This window comes from Danio rerio, chromosome 10 (assembly GCF_049306965.1).
Source record: "Danio rerio strain Tuebingen ecotype United States chromosome 10, GRCz12tu, whole genome shotgun sequence".
NCBI lineage: Eukaryota > Metazoa > Chordata > Actinopteri > Cypriniformes > Danionidae > Danio > Danio rerio.
In genome coordinates, this window is record NC_133185.1 from 47,769,317 (window position 1) to 47,788,997 (window position 19,681).

Genomic DNA, 19,681 nt, shown 5'->3' on the forward strand with positions numbered 1-19,681 from the left:
ACATTATGTTGTCCAACAGCTGCAATATTTGTCAAACTGTAGTAAGTTTATTGATCTGTTGTCACTCTATGTGGGCGGAGTAATACAGGAGGAGGCTGTACAGGTGCTGATATTGCAGAATATCCCATGGCTATCAGCCAATCAGGTTCGAGCACCAGACAGAACTGTTGTATAAAAAATTACAATAAACAGGTATTATGCAATATGCAAAATTATTATTTAAAATAAATATTAAAATAAACCAACCACTTTGTGACACTCTAAACATCCGTGCTCTATTTTCCCATCAACTAATTAAAAACAAGACTTTATTTTCCATGTTTTTTATAAATAATTGCAGGTAAAAAAAAATAATTTATCGTTCCAAAATTCGGCTACGAGGTTGTCAAACGGCGTGGAATTCGAACAGTCCATTGGCTAAATGAGCTGTCAATCATCTTCCGTTAACGCTGTTTCATTGGCTCCCTCCGCGGTGAGGTTTGGTTGACGCATCACCGCTCAGCCAGGGTTTTTACTGCTGAGCAGCGACGGTTATTTTTATTTACATGCACAGAAAATCATAAACGGGGCTTCTTGCGAACGAATTGACCGAAAAACGCAGCCAAGCGCAGGTTGAACATGGAGTCGTATGATATTATAGCCAACCAGCCGGTTGTGATTGATAATGTGAGTATGATGTCAGCAGCCCTCCACACCCAGTCTGAGCTAACGGGCTAAAGCTAATGCCATTGTGCCGAAGCCCTGCGCTAGCCGACCGATGCTAAGTTAGCGTTTATTTAGGAATTAGTTTTAATAAATACCAGTTTCCAATGTGTTTAGCAATCATACGTAACTTAAACAAGCAAGGCATTGCAGAGTATCATTGTTAAAAGCGTTTTCATTAAGCATTAGCTAGCTCCATCGGGATTTGTCATTCAGTTCAGCGATGCTTTGAGTTATTATGCCAAGACTTGAAATAAATTGTTCATTTTAATCAAATACTGTAAGATGCAGGGTTGTCAAGGAGTATCTGTCAGATATAATCCTGTATTTTAAGCTGGAGTTGTATTTGCCAAGATGGCTGGCTTTGACCCCGCCTTGTATTTACATACACACTTCATACAATGAAGTAATGTGTATATTTAATAGAAAATGTGTTACTTAATGTAAGTCAGAAGGTGAAATAGTTTATGCAAACTTGGTAAGCTTCATCTTTTAATCACTATTAAGTCAAGATTGAATGTATGCATTAATATAACTTTGACATATTGAGAAAAATCTGAAAAATTTAGTAAATATCAGTGACTTCTGAAGGAGTTTTCTCACAGTCTGCCTCTTCTGCAGTTTAAATCTGCTTGATTTTTTTTTTTGTTTGTCCCTTGAGCTCTGTCTCATGACTCCAGATCAAACAAGGAGGGTTCAGATGATTCATTTTACAACACGCTCACTGTTTGAGCTTGTGCACTTGGAGTTTATTTTGAACCTCCTCCCTCTATTATTGCTCATTTCTGACTGCTGGTTTAATCTCAATTTGTCTTCCAGGGGTCGGGAGTTATCAAGGCAGGCTTTGCTGGAGATCAGATCCCCAAATACTGTTTTCCAAATTAGTAAGTAACAAGTGTTATCAATAGAAACGTAGCTTTCAAAAGTTTATGATCATGCACTTATTCGCTAGAATGCATTAAAAGGTGACAATGAAGGGGAAATTCTTGTTAAAGTGATCCTGGAGCACAAAAGCAATCTAATGTTACACTTGTATATGATTGGCGATATGCAATAATACATTGTATGTTAGGGTATCCGCAGGGTCTAAAAAGTCTTAAAATGTCTTAAATCTCAAAAGCTAAATTTTAGGCCTTAAAAAGTCTTACATTTACTGAAATGTTGTGTTGTAGGTCTTAAATCTTTTGTAAACGGGTCTTAATTTAGTTTTTTCATGCATAGCTACCCAATATGGCCATTAACACCAATCACCAGCAATCTATCTCAATAAAACCTTTAACTCTTTATTTAAAAATAGCTTTTAATTACTTGCCTTACAGTAACATTTATTTAAAAGTTCTCCATTTATTTGCTGTACACTGACCTGACCAATATTTTTTTATTACTAAATTATTATTATTGTAGACCGAAGTAATTGACAGCTATGTTTTGTTCTATTCTTGGTACGGGTTATAGGGTTTGTGAAGGGATATATTTGAAAATTAATAAAAATATTCAAACTAAATTATTATTATTATTGTATTATTAAATGTATTTAATTTTAATAACTTAAAATATGGCAAGTGAAAACCTTTTCTAACTGGGATATTAAAAATAAGTAAAAAGTTTCATTCGTAATTGTCTTAAAAATGTCTTAAAAATATTTAATTTAACTTTGCGAAACCTGCAGAAACCCTGGCATGGGTTAAAATTGATTGTTGATTTACACCATAACATCATTAAGATATTGAGTAAAGATCATGTTCAGTTAATGTTTTTTAGCTAAATTTCCTTCTGTAAACCTGTCAAAACTTAACCTTTGAATATAAATATGAATTTCTAAGCACTTTAGTCAACTTTAAAGGAGATTTTCTCAGTATGTATATATTTTTTTCTATCCCTCAGATTCCAGATATTCAAATAATTGTATTTTGACCACATTTTTATTGTATTCCTACAAAGCATACATTAGTGGAAATCCTAACTACTTAGGTTTTAGATCATGTTTTAATCTCAGTTTTAAAAAGGATGAGACTTATGACAAGTTTTAGTTGTCCAGGGTTGCATATATTTACATAGGGCTGCACAATATATCCTTACAGCATCGTTATCCCGATGTGATCATTCGCAATAGTCACACGTGAGTATACGCAATGTTGAGTCTGGGTTATAATTTAACATTTTGCAAGTATTTTTTGAGACCTGTTAATGTTTTAAAGCATCCAGGCTTAAGAAAATGTACCGTTTGTGCCTTTGAAAAGATTATAACGATTAATTTTATTGAATTGTTTATAAAATGAAGATTATGCAGTATTGTTTTACATTTACTTATTCATTCACTGTATACATGAATACATTTCAAGTCTTCGTAAAACAATAAGACGCTGTTTATTTAATTTGCATATTGTTTTTTTATTGAATTTATCTATATTTGTAGATAATTTGTTATATTTTATGCCCCTCCCCCCTTTGAATCTTCCCAGTCAATCTGAAATAATAATTCTTTCTCAACAGTTTTTCAACTGGCCTAGAGAACTTGTATTTATATTGCAACATATTTTGCAGAAGAAAAAAAATCGCAATGTGTCTTTTTTCCAATGACGTGACAGATGTTTTCAACATTAAAACATCAGAAATGTATCTTTATCATTAAATTAACCTATTCATTTTTAGAAATGTTCATCCATAATTGCATTTGTTGTGTTATTTGCATTGTATCTGTAATTTTCTTTCTTTTCTATTGATTAAACCACAAGTGATTGCTAATATTCTCTAGTCTAGTATCTTCTCAGTGTTTTAAAGCTGTGATATTAACTATAGTGGTTTATTTATAGTGTGGGTCGACCCAAGCATGTTCGGGTGATGGCTGGTGCACTGGAAGGCGATCTGTTTATTGGACCTAAAGCAGAGGTAACCCTTTTTATTTTGATTCTATTTTACTATTAGATGTATATTATTATATGTGAGAAAAATAATTGTGGGAATGAATTAGGCCTGCACAGTATTGGAAAAATCTGATATTGCAAGATTGAATTTTTCTGTGATAAATATTGCAATATGAATCCAGTTTCACAAGAGAGTTTGTTTTCTGGGGAGTCGTAACAGTACTACTTGGGTACAGATATTGAATAATCACAATGGAAAAAATGCTGTTCTTACTTTGCTTTGTCTTGTTTTATAGTCCAAATATCTAAAGATTGTTGGATCAAATAAAAATATTGTTTTGTTTTTCAACTGCAGAAGAAATAATTCATAATTAGTGTTATACCTTAAAACAAGTACAATTAACTGCTAGTGGGCTAAGTAAAATAATCTTGTTTTTGCTTTGAAATGTAGATATTTGTACTTTAAACAAGACAAAAATTTTTAAAAAATTGCTGTTTTTTTTTTTTTTGCAGAAGTTGTATAAATCCCATTTAAATACAGTAATTAAATACAATTTGGTAGCTCCTGGTCAACTAGGACTCAGTGCATATCTTGCGATGTAACTATTATGAAAGTGCATATTGCGATATCGATGCTGAAATCTTAGATTGTGCAGCCCTAGAATGAATTAATAAATCATGCACACAGCCTAGTAAATTGAGGGAATGAATAAGTCTATTAAGTTCTTGCATGTCATGTGCAGTGCTCCATTTAAAGGGATAGTTCACCCCAAAATGAAAATTTCCTGTTAATTTTACCTACCCACAGGTCATCCAAGATCCAAGACTTTCTTTTTTTCAGTAGAATATTAAAGAAGATTTAATGAATCTGTTGTTCTTGGTGATTTAATATAATGGCAGTGAATGGTGACAGGTTTTTAGATTAATAATAAACACATACAAACTAATTCAAATCAATAGATATGGCTCCTGATGAGACATTATTTACAATATTGCTAACTTGAATCCACAGCCTGGTCAAACAGTTTTCTGGGCTTCTGCGACTGTAGTTCAGTGTTTTTGTTATATTTTAACATATTAATATAAGTACATAATGTGTTGATGTCTGTGGTATCTGCAGGAGCACCGGGGTCTGCTGTCTGTTCGGTACCCAATGGAACATGGGATTGTGAAAGACTGGAACGACATGGAGCGCATCTGGCAGTACGTGTACTCGAAGGAGCAGCTGCAGACCTTCTCTGAGGAGGTGAGCATGTGCTTCTTCTACAGTTTGCTTCATAGTTATATACATTATATGTCGCCTGGCCTATTGTTGTCTATTGGACGGAATGCGTCAATAGCGCCGCCATCTTGCTACAGGGTAGCGCTCCTTTGAAATGAATGCGGGACCAAGGTACAGTGGAGGGCTGTGGCCATCCAAAGCCAGAGATATACACATATACACATATATCTGTGATCGGGAGTTTTCCTGGATGTTAGTATGTCATTCTTTTTTCTAATTACGAAAATTATAATTTTACATCACTTTTCTACATTGATGGATTAGTGACCGCACGGGCATTCCATTCTAAAAGCTTGTGTTTGTGTGTACTGAAATGTACTATCCACCCTCCCTGTTAAATTTGATCTAATCATGTCCTGAAACACAGCTCCTCTCCTGCTTTCACTTCTCATACTGACGGAGGGAGCGATTCGTTTGTGAATGAATCCCCCGAACGTCTCTTTCACTAACGTTAGCCGACAATAGTACAAGTTTCTGGCAGCGCAGCATCTCGTTGTCATATTTATTTGGCATTGTTTGCTGATTTTATTCAACAAAACTAGCATAAGCCGAGTGTTTAGTGTGAGTTGGAGCTGCTTTGCCTTATGGTGAATGCAGTAAGTGACTGTTATCATCAATAACGTTACCTGATTAGCACAAAAGTTCACAACATACAAAAACAGAAAAAAACTTAATATTACCTATGAAATGTTCTGCCTTTGTGCTTTGATTTCTTTGTTTGCTCATTACTACACTCGTAGACAGCGCTAAAGTCCCGCATCTTCACGTAATAACACTGTCTTGACTAGAGCGGTTGAATGACATTTGTCCTGGGAGCACTGTACCAATGTGGCGGCGCTATTGACGCATGCTCACGGTCCCTATGCGATATCTAGTGTATATATCTATGAGTTTGCTTGTGCAAGTCAAAAACCAGTAATCTGTATTTTCCACTACGGTACCAAAATTTCAGTATTGAAGCTGGTTGTTGATGAGTTAGAGAGTGAAGTGTGGATGCACTATCCTTAAAGGGTGTACAACGTGAAATTTAAAATGACAGTAGTCAAATTTATTTTTTCTCTCTGTCACATCTTTTCCTATTGTGCTGCCAGAGATATGTTAAAAGTAACTTGATGGTGTATTAATATTAGACATCATATTTGTGTACAACCCACTTTGTTGATTATTAGCGCTCTCTTTTAGTATAGTGGCTTGACATTAACTTTTTTGATCACCAGCCACTGTGGCTAGTAGTTTTCCAACATTACTAGCCACTCGCCATTTTCACTAGCCACAATTTTGTTGTTTGGAAACAATATTTTATATGAATAAATGTGACTTTGACATGCTAAAATGACTTGATTTAGATGTTGTGCTGTCCACATGCCTCCTTATTTATTTCACTGTTTGTGTGTGTTGTGTGTGAGCTTGCTCACTGTGCATGAGCAAATGGGTTGTGTCCCATTGCAATTGGTTTTTATTTCACATGACAATTTAGGGCTCAGAATTAAGGTTCTACCGAATTCATCTCTAACCACACCAAAAATAAATAATTATTTCTTAGCCACACATTTTAAATGTGTCAAAGCAAGCAAATATATAGCTGTATACATGCACTTTATTCAACAAAACTTTTCTTTATAAAAAAAAAATATTAACATTTAAAAAGATATATTGTCATGCATCTAAAATATGCACAGTAATCTGTCCTGACTAAAGGTCTCAAATCAGCAGTTACTACACACAAATGGGGAGTTAATCTCGTATTAAAGAAATGTTATTGTAAAGGATGATAATTAAACTATATTTACAAAAATAACTGTAAGCAAAAGAAAGCAGGTAAAAACATACCACGAGTGATAATGAAAGGATGATCACGTGCCTGAGAACAATGAAAACAAAAGCAGTGGCTGCTGCTGCTTACAAGAAAAAAACTAATAAAAAATAAATATATATATATATAATTTCTCCAATCTTAAGCTCTTAAAAGCAGCAGGAATGTGGGTACACGAGAATCGTTTTTTGTCTATAGTCTTTTTCAAAGAGAACCGATCGCACCAGTTGCGCTTCCTTTACACACAGTTGTTTCGCACAAGTAAACAGGAGCACAGGCGCTTTTTAACAGTCGTGCGCATCACATCACCTGTGCGTGTGAGTAATCATCCTCTCATAAGGTATTCACCTGCTTTCTCGCGCGAACACAGTTATTGTTATTAGTCGTGCTGCTTCTCGATTCTAAGATCACATTTGCACGCATATTGGGTAGGCTTGGGCGGTGTCCAAATTTTGATACCGTCAAACCGCCTCCATATTTTACCCCGGTTTCCGGTATTACCGGCGTAATAAAAAACTTATGATGTTCGGCTCAGACAGCTTCACCGAACTGTTGGCTTGAGCCTAAACCATTCAGAAACTGAATACCTTCTATGCGACCTTAGGCTCGCGGTCAGAGAGAGAGAGAGAGAGAGAGAGAGAGAGAGAGAGAGCAAGCGCCAAGCAACGCACAGCACCTCTCTCTCTCTCTCTCTCTCTCTTTCTCTCTCTCTCACACACACACACACACACTCCCGCGATTTATTCAGAAATTTACTCCCACACCATAAGAAATCTGGCCGGCTCCCGCGGTACTGCAGCGGGAATGCAGAGAGCTGTAATCGGGCCATAAAAATTATACCCGATAGGTCCCGAGTCCGACAGGTACATTTTGATTGACAGCTTTATATTTTAAGCCCGAACCCATTTACAGCCCGACATTATTCAAATGTGCTCATGCACACAGCTCTATTGCATTTTTTCAAGAATGAGTCATTTATATGTTTTAACATCATTTATTCGTAACAAACGTAGACTAGGCTATATGCCACTTGAAAGTTGGAACAAAGAAATAGCTAAAGTAAGTCCTCTGTAACATCGTAACATATCAGCACTCTATAGGTCTAGGTACATGCACTTAGCCTTTAAATTGGCCAACACACAAATGAAAAAAAATCTTTCTTAACAAATCAAATTAAAATAAACTCTAAATGATGACGGGTATTTTGGCAATAACGAAATTAAGATAAAGGCTGTGCAAGATGTGTTTCTCCACTTCTCTTCACAATCTGGCATTAGGGCTGCGGTGAAGCTGAATAATAAAAGAATAATGCCACCATTAGCCTGTATACTCTGTCTACATTATGATTATATGGTTTAATTAATATTTATTTATAATTGAAAAACGCTTTACTCACCAAGATTAGGCTACGTGTGTTTGTGGAGGAACATTATTAAATCCACTGGCTTTAGCGCAGTCCTGCGCTTACAGGGTCCAGCAGCTGAACACCCTTTCCTGCTGCTACAGGCCGAGATGCAGAGTTCTGATCTGGCTGATTTTGCAAGTTTTGGGTTGGATTGTTTGTTCATCTTCTACCACTCAGGAACATCCATTTAATTTTCCATGACTGTAGTTTCATTGTAGCGAGAGGCCTCTTCTTTTTACCTGTCAGCTTGCGGTTTAGGGCTCTACCGTAATACGCAGTTTATGAGCGACCGCGAAATACCTGCGGCTGGAATGCGCTCTTTCTGAGCTAGTGACTTGCTTGACCACCGTAATAATTTGCTTTTTTTACTACTTCATCATCATTTGTTTCACCTTTGCAGGGATGGATTTTAATGCAGGGATTTGGATTTTTTCGGGTCTCGCCGGGTTCGGGCAAAGATCTTCAGCTCTAATGCAGACCTCTCGTTCATATTAACCACGTCTCCCTTCTGTTCAGTCGAAACTGCCAAACTGCAGGACACTTTGAAGCGCGTCACGTCACGTCACGTCACCTCTCCCTCTCCCCCTCCCTCTCCCTCTTCCTCTCTCTCTCTCCTCCACACTGTCCCGTGATGACAACCACACATACGTTTTTGTAGGCATTAAATAAAGGATATTTAATATTTTATGACGGTATAACGGTATTGAAACTTACACCGTTGCTATTTTTAGATCCCGCGGTATACCATAATACCGAAATACCGCCCAAGCCTAATATTGGGCCATCATTATTGTCTAAGCCTGCTTTCAAAAAACTACAATGTAAAAATGATTTCCAACCTGCCAAAGTGGCTAGTGGGAGCGGCTGTCTAACCCGCCAAAGCTGAAATCTACCCGCACTTGGCAGGTTGGCGGGTGTTAATGTAAAGCCATGGTGGCTGGTATCTAATTTCAGTATTCGGTACCAATAACAGTGAAAATACACAGTCCTGTGTACCAAAGCAAAACTGAAAAAAACATGCTAAATAACCAAGCCACCATATTTATTAACACATTCAAGCAACTTATAAACAAATTAAAGGGTCTTTTATTTTCAAGATTTTTTAAACTTGTCTTTAAAAAAAACTTCTGGAAAAAAAAATTCTGCTTCAAAGACGTCCTACCTCATTTTCATCAGATTTTAAAAATATATTTAATTCTATTTATTTATTTATTTTGATTTATAGATTAGTTTTATAAAACATAGTTTTATATATATATATATATATATATATATATATATATATATATATATATATATATATATATATATATATATATATATTTTTTTTTTTTTTTTTTTTATATAGTTTTATTATTGTGCCTGAATTATGCTGATGATTATGATAATTCATTCATCAACACACAATTGCTTCATGAAATGTTTTTTATTATAATTTGAATGTTAATATTCAAAGACATTTGTTTAGATTCTTTTCATTCCAGTGGAGTTAATACAGGTAATTACCAGATTATGTGTTGTTATCTTTAATATTATATTATTATAATATTACTATTATTATATATTAAATCGAGACATATAAATTTTAACTCTGTTTTATTGATGCATATCAGTCAATATAGTTAAAGAATCAAATGTAAAGAATATATAGACTAAAGCTGTTTGATATTGAAAAAAATTAACATTGCAATATTTTTTTTAATTCTGCGATATATATTGTGATATCAGTACAATTACACAGGATGACTTAATATCTCTATTTGAAAACAAATTATAATGTTAGATCGATTGGGATGATTCTGCAGTGGGAGTTCTTCTAATAAACAATCTTTTTTAGGGGTCACACATTTTCCTTGTGGTCTGTGCTATTTGCAGTGCATTTCTGTATATGCACTTGTGAGTATTTTGCATGCAAATCTATCTATCCTGCATAAAAAAACAATACAATGATTTATAAATATATTAGATTTCTTTGTTTTTTTGGGGTTCTTCCAAAATTGTACATTTAAAAAATGTTACAAATAAAAAAGATAGGGTAAACGCAGCTTAATACCAAGGTAAAAACATGTTTTGTCTGATGTTTCAGCATCCTGTACTGTTGACGGAAGCCCCGCTGAACCCCAGTAAAAACCGTGAGCGAGCAGCAGAGGTGTTCTTCGAGACCTTCAACGTGCCTGCGCTCTTCATCTCCATGCAGGCGGTTCTCAGTTTGTGAGTTTCTCTTTAAATCATCTTCTTCCTCACGTCACTCCTCATTTTCCCTCTCATACAAACCCTTCTCCCAACTGCCAGATACGCCACAGGCCGAACCACAGGTGTGGTGCTGGACGCTGGTGACGGTGTGACTCACGCCGTGCCCATATACGAGGGATTCGCCATTCCTCACTCCATTATGCGTGTGGATATAGCTGGACGGGACGTCTCCCGGTACCTCCGTCTCCTCCTGCGCAAGGAAGGCTATGATTTCCACACCTCTGCAGAGTTTGAGGTGGTGCGCACCATCAAGGAGGTATGAGACTTTTATAATGTCTATAATTTATAGATAATTAATAGCCATTTTTGGCTGCATTTACACTGCAGATCTTGATGGTCAATTCGGATATTGTGACAGTATCTGATTTTTTTTTTTTTTTGATGGTGCACCATTAAAGTAATGATGCTGTTGTTTTTCAGAGAGCCTGCTACCTCTCCCTCAACCCTCAGAAGGATGAAACTCTAGAAACTGAAAAAGCACAGTATACCCTCCCTGACGGAAGCACTCTAGATGTAAGAATGATTTTATCAGTATTACATTTCCAGTAATTTAAATAAGAAAAATTTTGTCATCATGAACTTGCTGTGGCAGGCAACATTACGCCCCATTCACACGGGGCGTCAACGCTTCCTATTCACTTTGAATGGGTGACGTCAGGCGTTGCCAAACTGCATTGTGGATCGGAAGCGCCAGCCAATCAAATCGCTGTATGCAAATACACCAGCTAGACAGTGGCCTATTGCTGACTGAATTTCATTGTCATATGACGATCGCGTTAGCCCCAACTTCAGACGCGCCTTCAGTCAAGCGTTGACGCTTAAGCCCCGTGTGAATGGAGCGTTAGGCAGTTAAAATAGTCTTGATGTTTAATATAAATGTTTCTTTATGAAAATTTCACTATAATTGCTGATTTTTTTCTTCTTGTATTTGATTATTTTTTGGTTATGAATACTGTTATTGTTGTTTTTTTGTTTTTATTGTTGAGTGAGGGGAACTAAACATGGAAATTACTTCCCCAGAGTCTCAGCGGGGTCTTAAAAAGTATTAAAAGTGGATAAATCAATGTAGAGAAATTTAAGACCCTTAAAAAGTATTAAAGTCTTACATGCTATTGTGCTATTACATTTTGTATCATTTTTGATTATGCAATGTAGGGTTGTATGCTAAAGTTTGCCTGAATTAAATCTGTGAATATCAAGATGCTCTGTATTTAAAAAAAAAAAATCTATGAAATCCTGATCGATTTGAAATCATGCTGCTTTTTTTTACTGCAGTAACCAAGGCATCACCATTATTTCTGCAGCTCTACAGGTGCCAACCTGCTGAATTTGCTAGATTTAATAGATTTTTATTCAGTATATAAATAATGTTTTAGTTTCGAATTAGTTTCTTACATTAATATTTAGTAAATATTCTGTAAGTTGAAATCTTGCCAGCGTTTCCAGTTGAATATATATATATATATAATTTTTTTATTTTTATAATTATTTATAAAAATCTTTTTTTCAGATGATAAGTTCTCATAATTTCTATGTAGAAACTTGCATTTTCTGAAAATGATTCTGAGAAATGGCCACAATTTAACCCCCCCTCCCTAAAAAAAAATTTGAAAACAAGTAATTTATGAGATCATTACATTGCTTGTTTGTTTTTGAAATTCTACATTTATATGTAGGCTCGCATGAATTTGGTGCGTGCAGAGATCCACAGATTTTTTTAGCCCATCACTGAATCTGTTTATTTATTTGTATAATTGTGTGCAAATATAAATTTGTTCAGTTTTTATATTAATTTAAGTAATATTATTACCTAATATGCAAATGGTTCATTTAAATTACAGTTTGTAAAGTAATATTTTTATAAATATTTTAAATTAGAGACTTGCTAGTGGCTCTGAACATTTTAAGTTTTTTGTTGCTATACTCTTAAAATAGTTTTGCATGAATTTATAGATCTTGTAAAATTTGGCGCTGAAATAGCCAAAAATATCCACAGATATTTGTCTGTCTGGTTGCGCTATAATAAACTATAATGGAGTATAATTTTCACATTTTCGGGTTTCTCAGTAGCGGACGTCATCACAGTTGGGTAAACGTAGAGCGCAGTGAATGAGAGACTACAACAAATCATTCGTTTACAATTTGATTTGCTGAAATGTTAAAAAAAAAAACTGGATAGTGCTATCAAGACTTTCAGAAAAAGGACAACAATAGTGTGAGACTGATAATGGCAGCCAGAAAAGTAAACAACATTCAATTACACACTGCATTATAACAAGCCCATACACACTGCATTAAAAACACCTCGCATAAGCAGTAACTTGTAATCTTTGCATATAAATGTTTATACATACAAAAAAATCTAAACGTTAAAAACTTTGGAAGATTTAAGATGCTGATGACCATTAAACGCATCATAACAGTCGTGTGAAAAGGCTCCATTGTTACCAAAGATTTGTAATGATTAAATGTTTTCATTTTTAATTTAATATCCTGCTTGATTATGCTACATTGCAGATCCATAGACTAGTTTTCATGAGAAGTGATGGTGTTTCTCACAGCTGTTTGTCTCCTGCAGATCGGCCCTGCGCGGTTTAGGGCTCCGGAGCTTCTCTTCAGGCCAGATCTGATTGGAGACGAGAGCGAGGGCATTCATGAGGTGCTGGCCTTCGCCATTCAGAAGTCCGACATGGATCTGCGACGCACGCTCTTCTCAAACATAGTGCTGTCCGGAGGCTCGACGCTCCTCAAAGGTGGAGTAAATTAATAGTTCAGTCTGTCTCTTTCAGTGCTTCATCTAGTTACATAAGTGAAACTAGGGCTTGGCGATATGACACAAATCGCTAACACTTCACTTGAAGGGGACTGACATTAATCATAAAAGGACACATGAATGAGATTTTAATCTTGCTTATAACAACTGTCATTAAGTCTCATTCAACTTTTTAATTGTTAAGATGACATGATTATGGCAATTTCACAATAACAAAAAGATCACACCCTTTTTTTTTGCCTTTGTCATAAGATCTTGACATAAATCTGCCATAAATGATTGTCATTAAGCCATTATAAATGTGTCATGAACTTTATAACGGTGTGATTAATATCTATTTAAAGCTCGGCTACAGTGAAACAAGCTGAATTTGTCATTAAAATATAATTAAATATTATTGATGCTCTTAAATTAGTAATGACACATTTAATGAGACATTTTAAGGACAAATACAGTGGAAACATGATCAAAAATATTCATGACAGTTATGGCCTCATGACAATCATGTTTATGACAGATTTATGACAAGTTTTGTTGTCTTGGTAATGTCAAGTTGTCATCTCAAACAGTGTCATCTTTGCATTTAAAATGACATCACTGAGCAAACGACAGTTAATAATAGTTGTCATGTTGGCACTAATAGCCTAGTGGTTAGTGCGTCGACATATAGCACCCAGGTGATGGCGGCGACCCGGGTTCAATTCCCAGCTCGAGGTCCTTTGCCAATCCTTCCCCTCTTTCTGCTCCCCACACTTTCCTGTCTGTTAATCTCCTCTGTCCTGTCAATAAAGGTGAAAAAAAACTAAAAAAATAAAAACAGTTGTCATAAGCATGCATAATCTCATTCACATTCATGGCATTTTTCATGACAGTCTTATAAACACCCCTTCAAGTAATGCCTAGTTCAGACTGCGTTATTTTAGCCCCGATTTTGGCTCGCAGACGCAATCTGAGAGAATCGCCGATGAGTCGCAGATGCCTGTGAGATATTTGGCGTCGGCGATTCAAATCATGCCGTGTGAAATGAGTTTTGACTGAAAATAACATCAGCGATCGCCTACAGCCAATGAGAGAGCAGCATTCACTTGTGTGTGTGTGTGTGTGTGTGTGTGTGTGTGTGTGTGTGTGTGCGCGTGCGCGTGCGTGTGTGTGTGTGTGTGTGTGTGCGCGTGCACGTGAACCTGCTGGCCAGCGGGAGGTTGAGGGAGAAGTTAAAAGTGCTCATTTTCAGTTTATTTGGACCCACGAAATGGAAGAAAAACTACTCGAGGTTTTAATTAACTAATTATTCTCACTTTTTTTTGAAAATGAATCGCGATTAATCACATTTAGAATAACACTTGTTATTTTGGCTATTCAAATGTAAAATTAATGTAAACGCAAGAAAAAAAACTATTTAAATTCAAAATATAATTTTTTATTAGAATTTTTGTTTAACTTGTTACACAGATTTCTTCATGTAAACAAAATACCCACAATAAACCATCAAGATCCTGGCTTGACAGCCATATTTATTACAGAAATTAAAACACAGGCATGTTAGCGCCATTTGAGTTTCAAAACAATCAATCCCAATAAAGAAAACATTGATTTCCGAGTTGTACTCTTAAGTGGACTGCAAAAAAATGCCAAAATACCGGCATTGCAGATATGGAAAATGGAAAATTATGATAATAATAATAAAGTATTGAATACAAACAATTACACTCATTGTAAAGTTGTGTTGCTGTGAGTTGAGTTGTCCTCCATTACATGCAGCCAGTTGCAAAAAAAAATAAAGAGAGAGAGAGAGAGGCGCGCTGGACAGCGCAGCAGGAATGACTCCCTTCAGATTCAACACGTGTGATAACGTTCATCAAATTTGCTTAAACTAAACACTTTAAAGTATGGCTGTATTTCACAAGGATTGTGACACAACAATGCGAAGCATACGCTTGCGTTTAAGGGGGATACACATCAAACTTAATTAAAAAGATTGGAGGGCGCATGCTGAAGGCAGAGTAATGCGCTGTCTGACAGCTCGCGACTTCATCCGGTATGGACACCAATACTACGATTTTAATATAATTAAGATAATACTCTTATTATGAGTCTACCATGTAAGCAGCGATCCACGATTCCATTTCTCATGCGGTTTCAAATTCCATTAAAACAGAAGTCGAAAGTTAAAAATGAAACACCGGAAATTGCATGAAACTCTGGAGAGCCTGGTGATGCACATTAGTTCTTTTATACTGAAACTTGCGTTCAAAAAGTGCTTCCTTTGTCTTATCCATGGTTCTTTGCACGATAAACAAACGTCAACGACAACAGGAAATGAAAAAACCTGCAACTACGTTAATTGCGTTAATTTTTTTTAACACATTAATTACTTCAAATTAATCGCATACATTAACGCACTAATTTTGACAGCACTAATATATATATATATATATATATATATATATATATATGTGTGTGTACTCTGAAATGTATTCATTAGTATATGATAATATTTCTTTATTTAAAACTTCAGGGCAAATGTTTGAAGAAAAAATGTAGACAAAACAAATTGTTATTAAAATACTTTTAAAAAAACGATGACTACCGGTACAACACTTAAAAATAAAAAATATTGCTAATTAAAAAGCAAAATGTAAACATTATACTTTCAAGATTGTAACTTTCTCACCATTCTGTTATTAATGTTTCCATAATGGAGGGAAATGATCCTCTCATTTATATTATAAAAAAATATTACTGTAAACTAGTGTTGTCAAGTATCGAGTATGAGTTGATACCGAACTCGATACTTTTGACAATACTACTGTAAACAATGTATTTTGTGACACAACAAATAATATTTTTTTGCCCAATTTTTTTGCACATACGATGTATATCATCATATTCTACAGCCCTCTGTGAAATTGTCTTTTTGTTCCTCACAGGTTTTGGAGACCGGTTGTTAAGCGAAGTGAAGAAACTTGCCCCCAAAGACGTTAAAATTAAGGTGACTGCCACGTCTGAGAAGTGTTAGCTTTGTGTGGGAACTATGTGTTGCTAAATGTTTACTTCTTGTTTCAGATATCTGCACCGCAGGAGAGACTTTACTCAACATGGATAGGGTAAGAACAAAGTATACTGATTCTTGTAGCAATAGTAAAGTCATATGTTTAAATAAATTAAGTCTGTTTAGCAAAGATGTGTTAAATTTGGCAAACCATAAGCTATTATAAAATATTATAGGAATATTCAAAAGTATTAAGCAGCCCAACTGTTTTTACCATTGATAATTGACAATGGTTATCATAAATGGTAAAGATTTTGACATTAGTTATATTTTAGCACGATGTGGATTGTTAATGCTTGTAAATCGTGCCAGTAGTGGTAGGTAAAACAGGTTCTATGAATTCAGACATAATACTTTTTTGTGACAATGTTTTCTACAACAGATTAGGGAAGTATTCAATTTCAGATACAGCCTGTGTGTAAATAGCAGTGTTTTCCTATTTCCTAAATTTAAACGTGTATTGTTTTTCTTATGATTTACCATGTATACGTAGACATTACATGAAACATCAGGTCATGAAAATTGACTTGAAAGTTTTTTTAGTAAAAATGTGTATGAACCCTGCTATTATGTTTATGACGGATTTATAACGAGTTATAGTACCTTGGAAATGTCAGGTTGTCATAAAGACATCTCAAACCTCATTCCAAATGATCAAATCAGATGCCTAGTAGTTTGTTGTAACGCACACGTTACTGAACATGTACCGAGTAAAATATTACTGAAAATATGTTAGTAATGCCTTACACTACTGCGTTACAGGAAAAAGTAATACGTTACTGTAATACACTCCTTCTGTAACGCATTACTCACAACACTGCTGGAGAAGCATCAAATTCTACAAAACTACTTGCCAAGCTTTTGATTAAATTTGATATTAGGAATCACCAATGAAATTAAACAACAACTGTCCCTTTAGTTTCATCTCTAAACGTCCAAATCACTCAAAATCTGCAAAACTGGGTCCAAGCCCCTCCTCCAGAGTATCGGTGGTCTATAGCGATTGATGATTGGCTCCTGTACTAGAAGGAGGGCTTTATTCATCATATAGCGATCAATGATTGGCTCCTGTACTAGTTGGCGGGGCTTTATTCACCATACTGACAGTTACACTTTGCGTATTCTATAGTCTTTGACAAAATAAACATAAGTGTATGGAACCAGATTAGTCTCAAAAGAAATTCACGCAAAAGACACGACGTACACATGCATAGCCAAATTCACGTGCATGAAACCAAATTCACGTGCGTAAAATATTTATTTTATATTTATTAGTGAGGATATGGTCAAATAAATAAATACATTTAAAAAAAGTGCGACTGCTGCTTTCTCCGTTCGCCATGCTGGAGAGGAACAGTCTGCGCAAAAGAAGCGCAAAGTTGGTTTTATTGAATACAGCTCTCATCTGATTGGCTGAAAGGTACAAGTAGTCCTGACTCTGGCAGGAAAGTCTCAAAAATACACACACACGTATTCAGGGGGAGTCGTACGTGAAAGAGGATTTGCACATTCTCATTCAGGATGAACTCGCAAGTTTTAAACATTCGAAACTTTTTGTACACTCTTATACATTTGCAAATGGTGTTGCATTTGTGAAACGTATTTTATGAAAATGTATTTTTATTTTGTGCACGTGAAATTTTTTTGTGAATATGAATAAATATTTTACGCACGTGAATTTGGTTTTATGCACGTGAATTTGGCTACGCATGTGTACATCGTGTCTTTTGCATGAATTTCTTTTGAGACTAATCTGGTTCCATATAAGTATGGGTCTTGTGAACACCTCCCAGTTTGCTATTAGCCTTTTTAAAGGTTATGCTACTCTCTTGTTTTTTTTTTTTCTGGTAAATTTCTTTTTATTTTATTTTCAAACAGGGGATCCATCCTAGCATCACTCGACACCTTTAAGAAAATGTGGGTCTCCAAGAAGGAATATGAGGAAGATCGTGCGCGCGCCATTCACCGGAAGACATTTTAACAGGGCTTAAAAGTCCGCCAGCCTCCCTCTCATCTCTGCGGTTTCACATCCCCTTCTCTCGCTTGACCTCTCCCCTCTGTTTTCTCCCTTTCTCTCCACCCAAATCCCTTAAATCCTCCATCCGCAGTGAAGGCTTGCCCTCCGCGTCCCTTGCCCAGGACATCGGCAAAAAAAAAATCGGGACGCAACCGGACATCCCTTGCACCCATCAGTCACCGATTTCAGGGCATCAGTCAATACTGTTTCATTTTAAAAAGCCAATGCTTCAATTCAGCGCTTACATGTATGTATTTATTACACTATTATACCCTGTATGATACCGTCATATCTAATGCAAAACATGAAGGTGAATGTTTCACTCGGTTGTAAGAATTTCATTCCAGAAAACGAAGATTTATCGTTTTATTTAGACGTCAACGTTGTATTTTTATTCATTCGATGCATCGCTCACTATTACAACAGTTGGCTTTAATAGACACTACTGTGTTTGCTGTCATTTCCCTTCACCGGGAGCTAAATGATGTAAACAGAAGCACACGGTAGGCTAGATTCATCGCTGCTTCAATTAAAAGTGTTATTATTATTGATATAAAGCACATTTTGTTCGTTAAAAGGAGTGAGTGGAAACGCATCAAGTTGTTTACCGTCTTTTTTTGTTGTTGAATTATGTAATTGACTTGATGCAAGCATTAGCCCCTTCGACTTGACTACATTTCCCATGATTCTCATGTAGTTTTGAGAAGCAGAGCTTTAATGAAGTCGTCCAGTGAGTTCTACCATCATTGTGGCACGATGTAAATTCTGACTCTTCCCCGAAATCTCCAGATTTAGTGCATGAAATCAACAACGGCGACCGAGATTGTGTCATTTCTGTGTAAATCTCATGGTTTTTGAAGGCTGAATGGATTTCTGAGCTCTTCTGGCACTAGTATTTCAGTAGTGTTTGTCGGGATGATGGGTAGCAGGGTTGCGTTGAAGTCCAGTTTGTCCTGACTGAGATCCGCCTCTAAGATCCGTCATTGGGATGTAGAGCATCTTGGTCGTTTTTCTTTTTAAGAGATATAGAAATATCATCATAAGCCTTGTGTACAGTGGGTTGCTATTCAAAACTGTTAAAAAAAAAAAAGAAAAACGAAAAAAAATAAGGACTAAAATGTACAAACCGGTTTCTTCAATTGTTGCTTTTTCTTTTAATTTTGTAAATTCAGTATGATGAATAAATTAATGCTGTCTGAAGCGAGCGTCTGTGTTTTCTGCGTCGTGTGCTGTTGCTGATGTTGGTAACAGTGGTTTTCAACACTGCTGATTTTCGGCATGTGGTTCGTGACATTTTAGTACAGCAAAACCTCATGCTTTGAAAACATTAAGTAGAATGCATTGAAAATTTATTTTGCCTACAGGTTATGCTTTTCAGGTTCACTTTTACATGAATATTTACTGTTTTATAAAAGGCATAGCTCACATTAAACTAAATATAGAACTTATATACACACACTGGCCACTTTATAGGGTACATCTGTCCAACTGCTTGTTAACTAATCAGCCATTCACATGCATTT

General features: G+C 35.7%; 1 protein-coding gene across 1 annotated transcript; it reads left to right on the forward strand.

Annotated features, from left to right (window-relative positions):
* Positions 1 to 472: 472 nt before the first annotated feature.
* actr1b (actin related protein 1B) lies at positions 473 to 19,358 on the forward strand. Its single transcript, NM_213372.1, is given in 11 exon segments — positions 473 to 666; positions 1,522 to 1,586; positions 3,516 to 3,591; positions 4,687 to 4,812; positions 10,153 to 10,277; positions 10,359 to 10,575; positions 10,740 to 10,832; positions 12,898 to 13,072; positions 16,020 to 16,081; positions 16,156 to 16,196; positions 18,020 to 19,358. Coding segments are annotated over 11 exon segments (1,131 nt in total). The 5' UTR covers positions 473 to 618; the 3' UTR covers positions 18,123 to 19,358.
* The last annotated feature ends 323 nt before the right edge of the window (positions 19,359 to 19,681 follow it).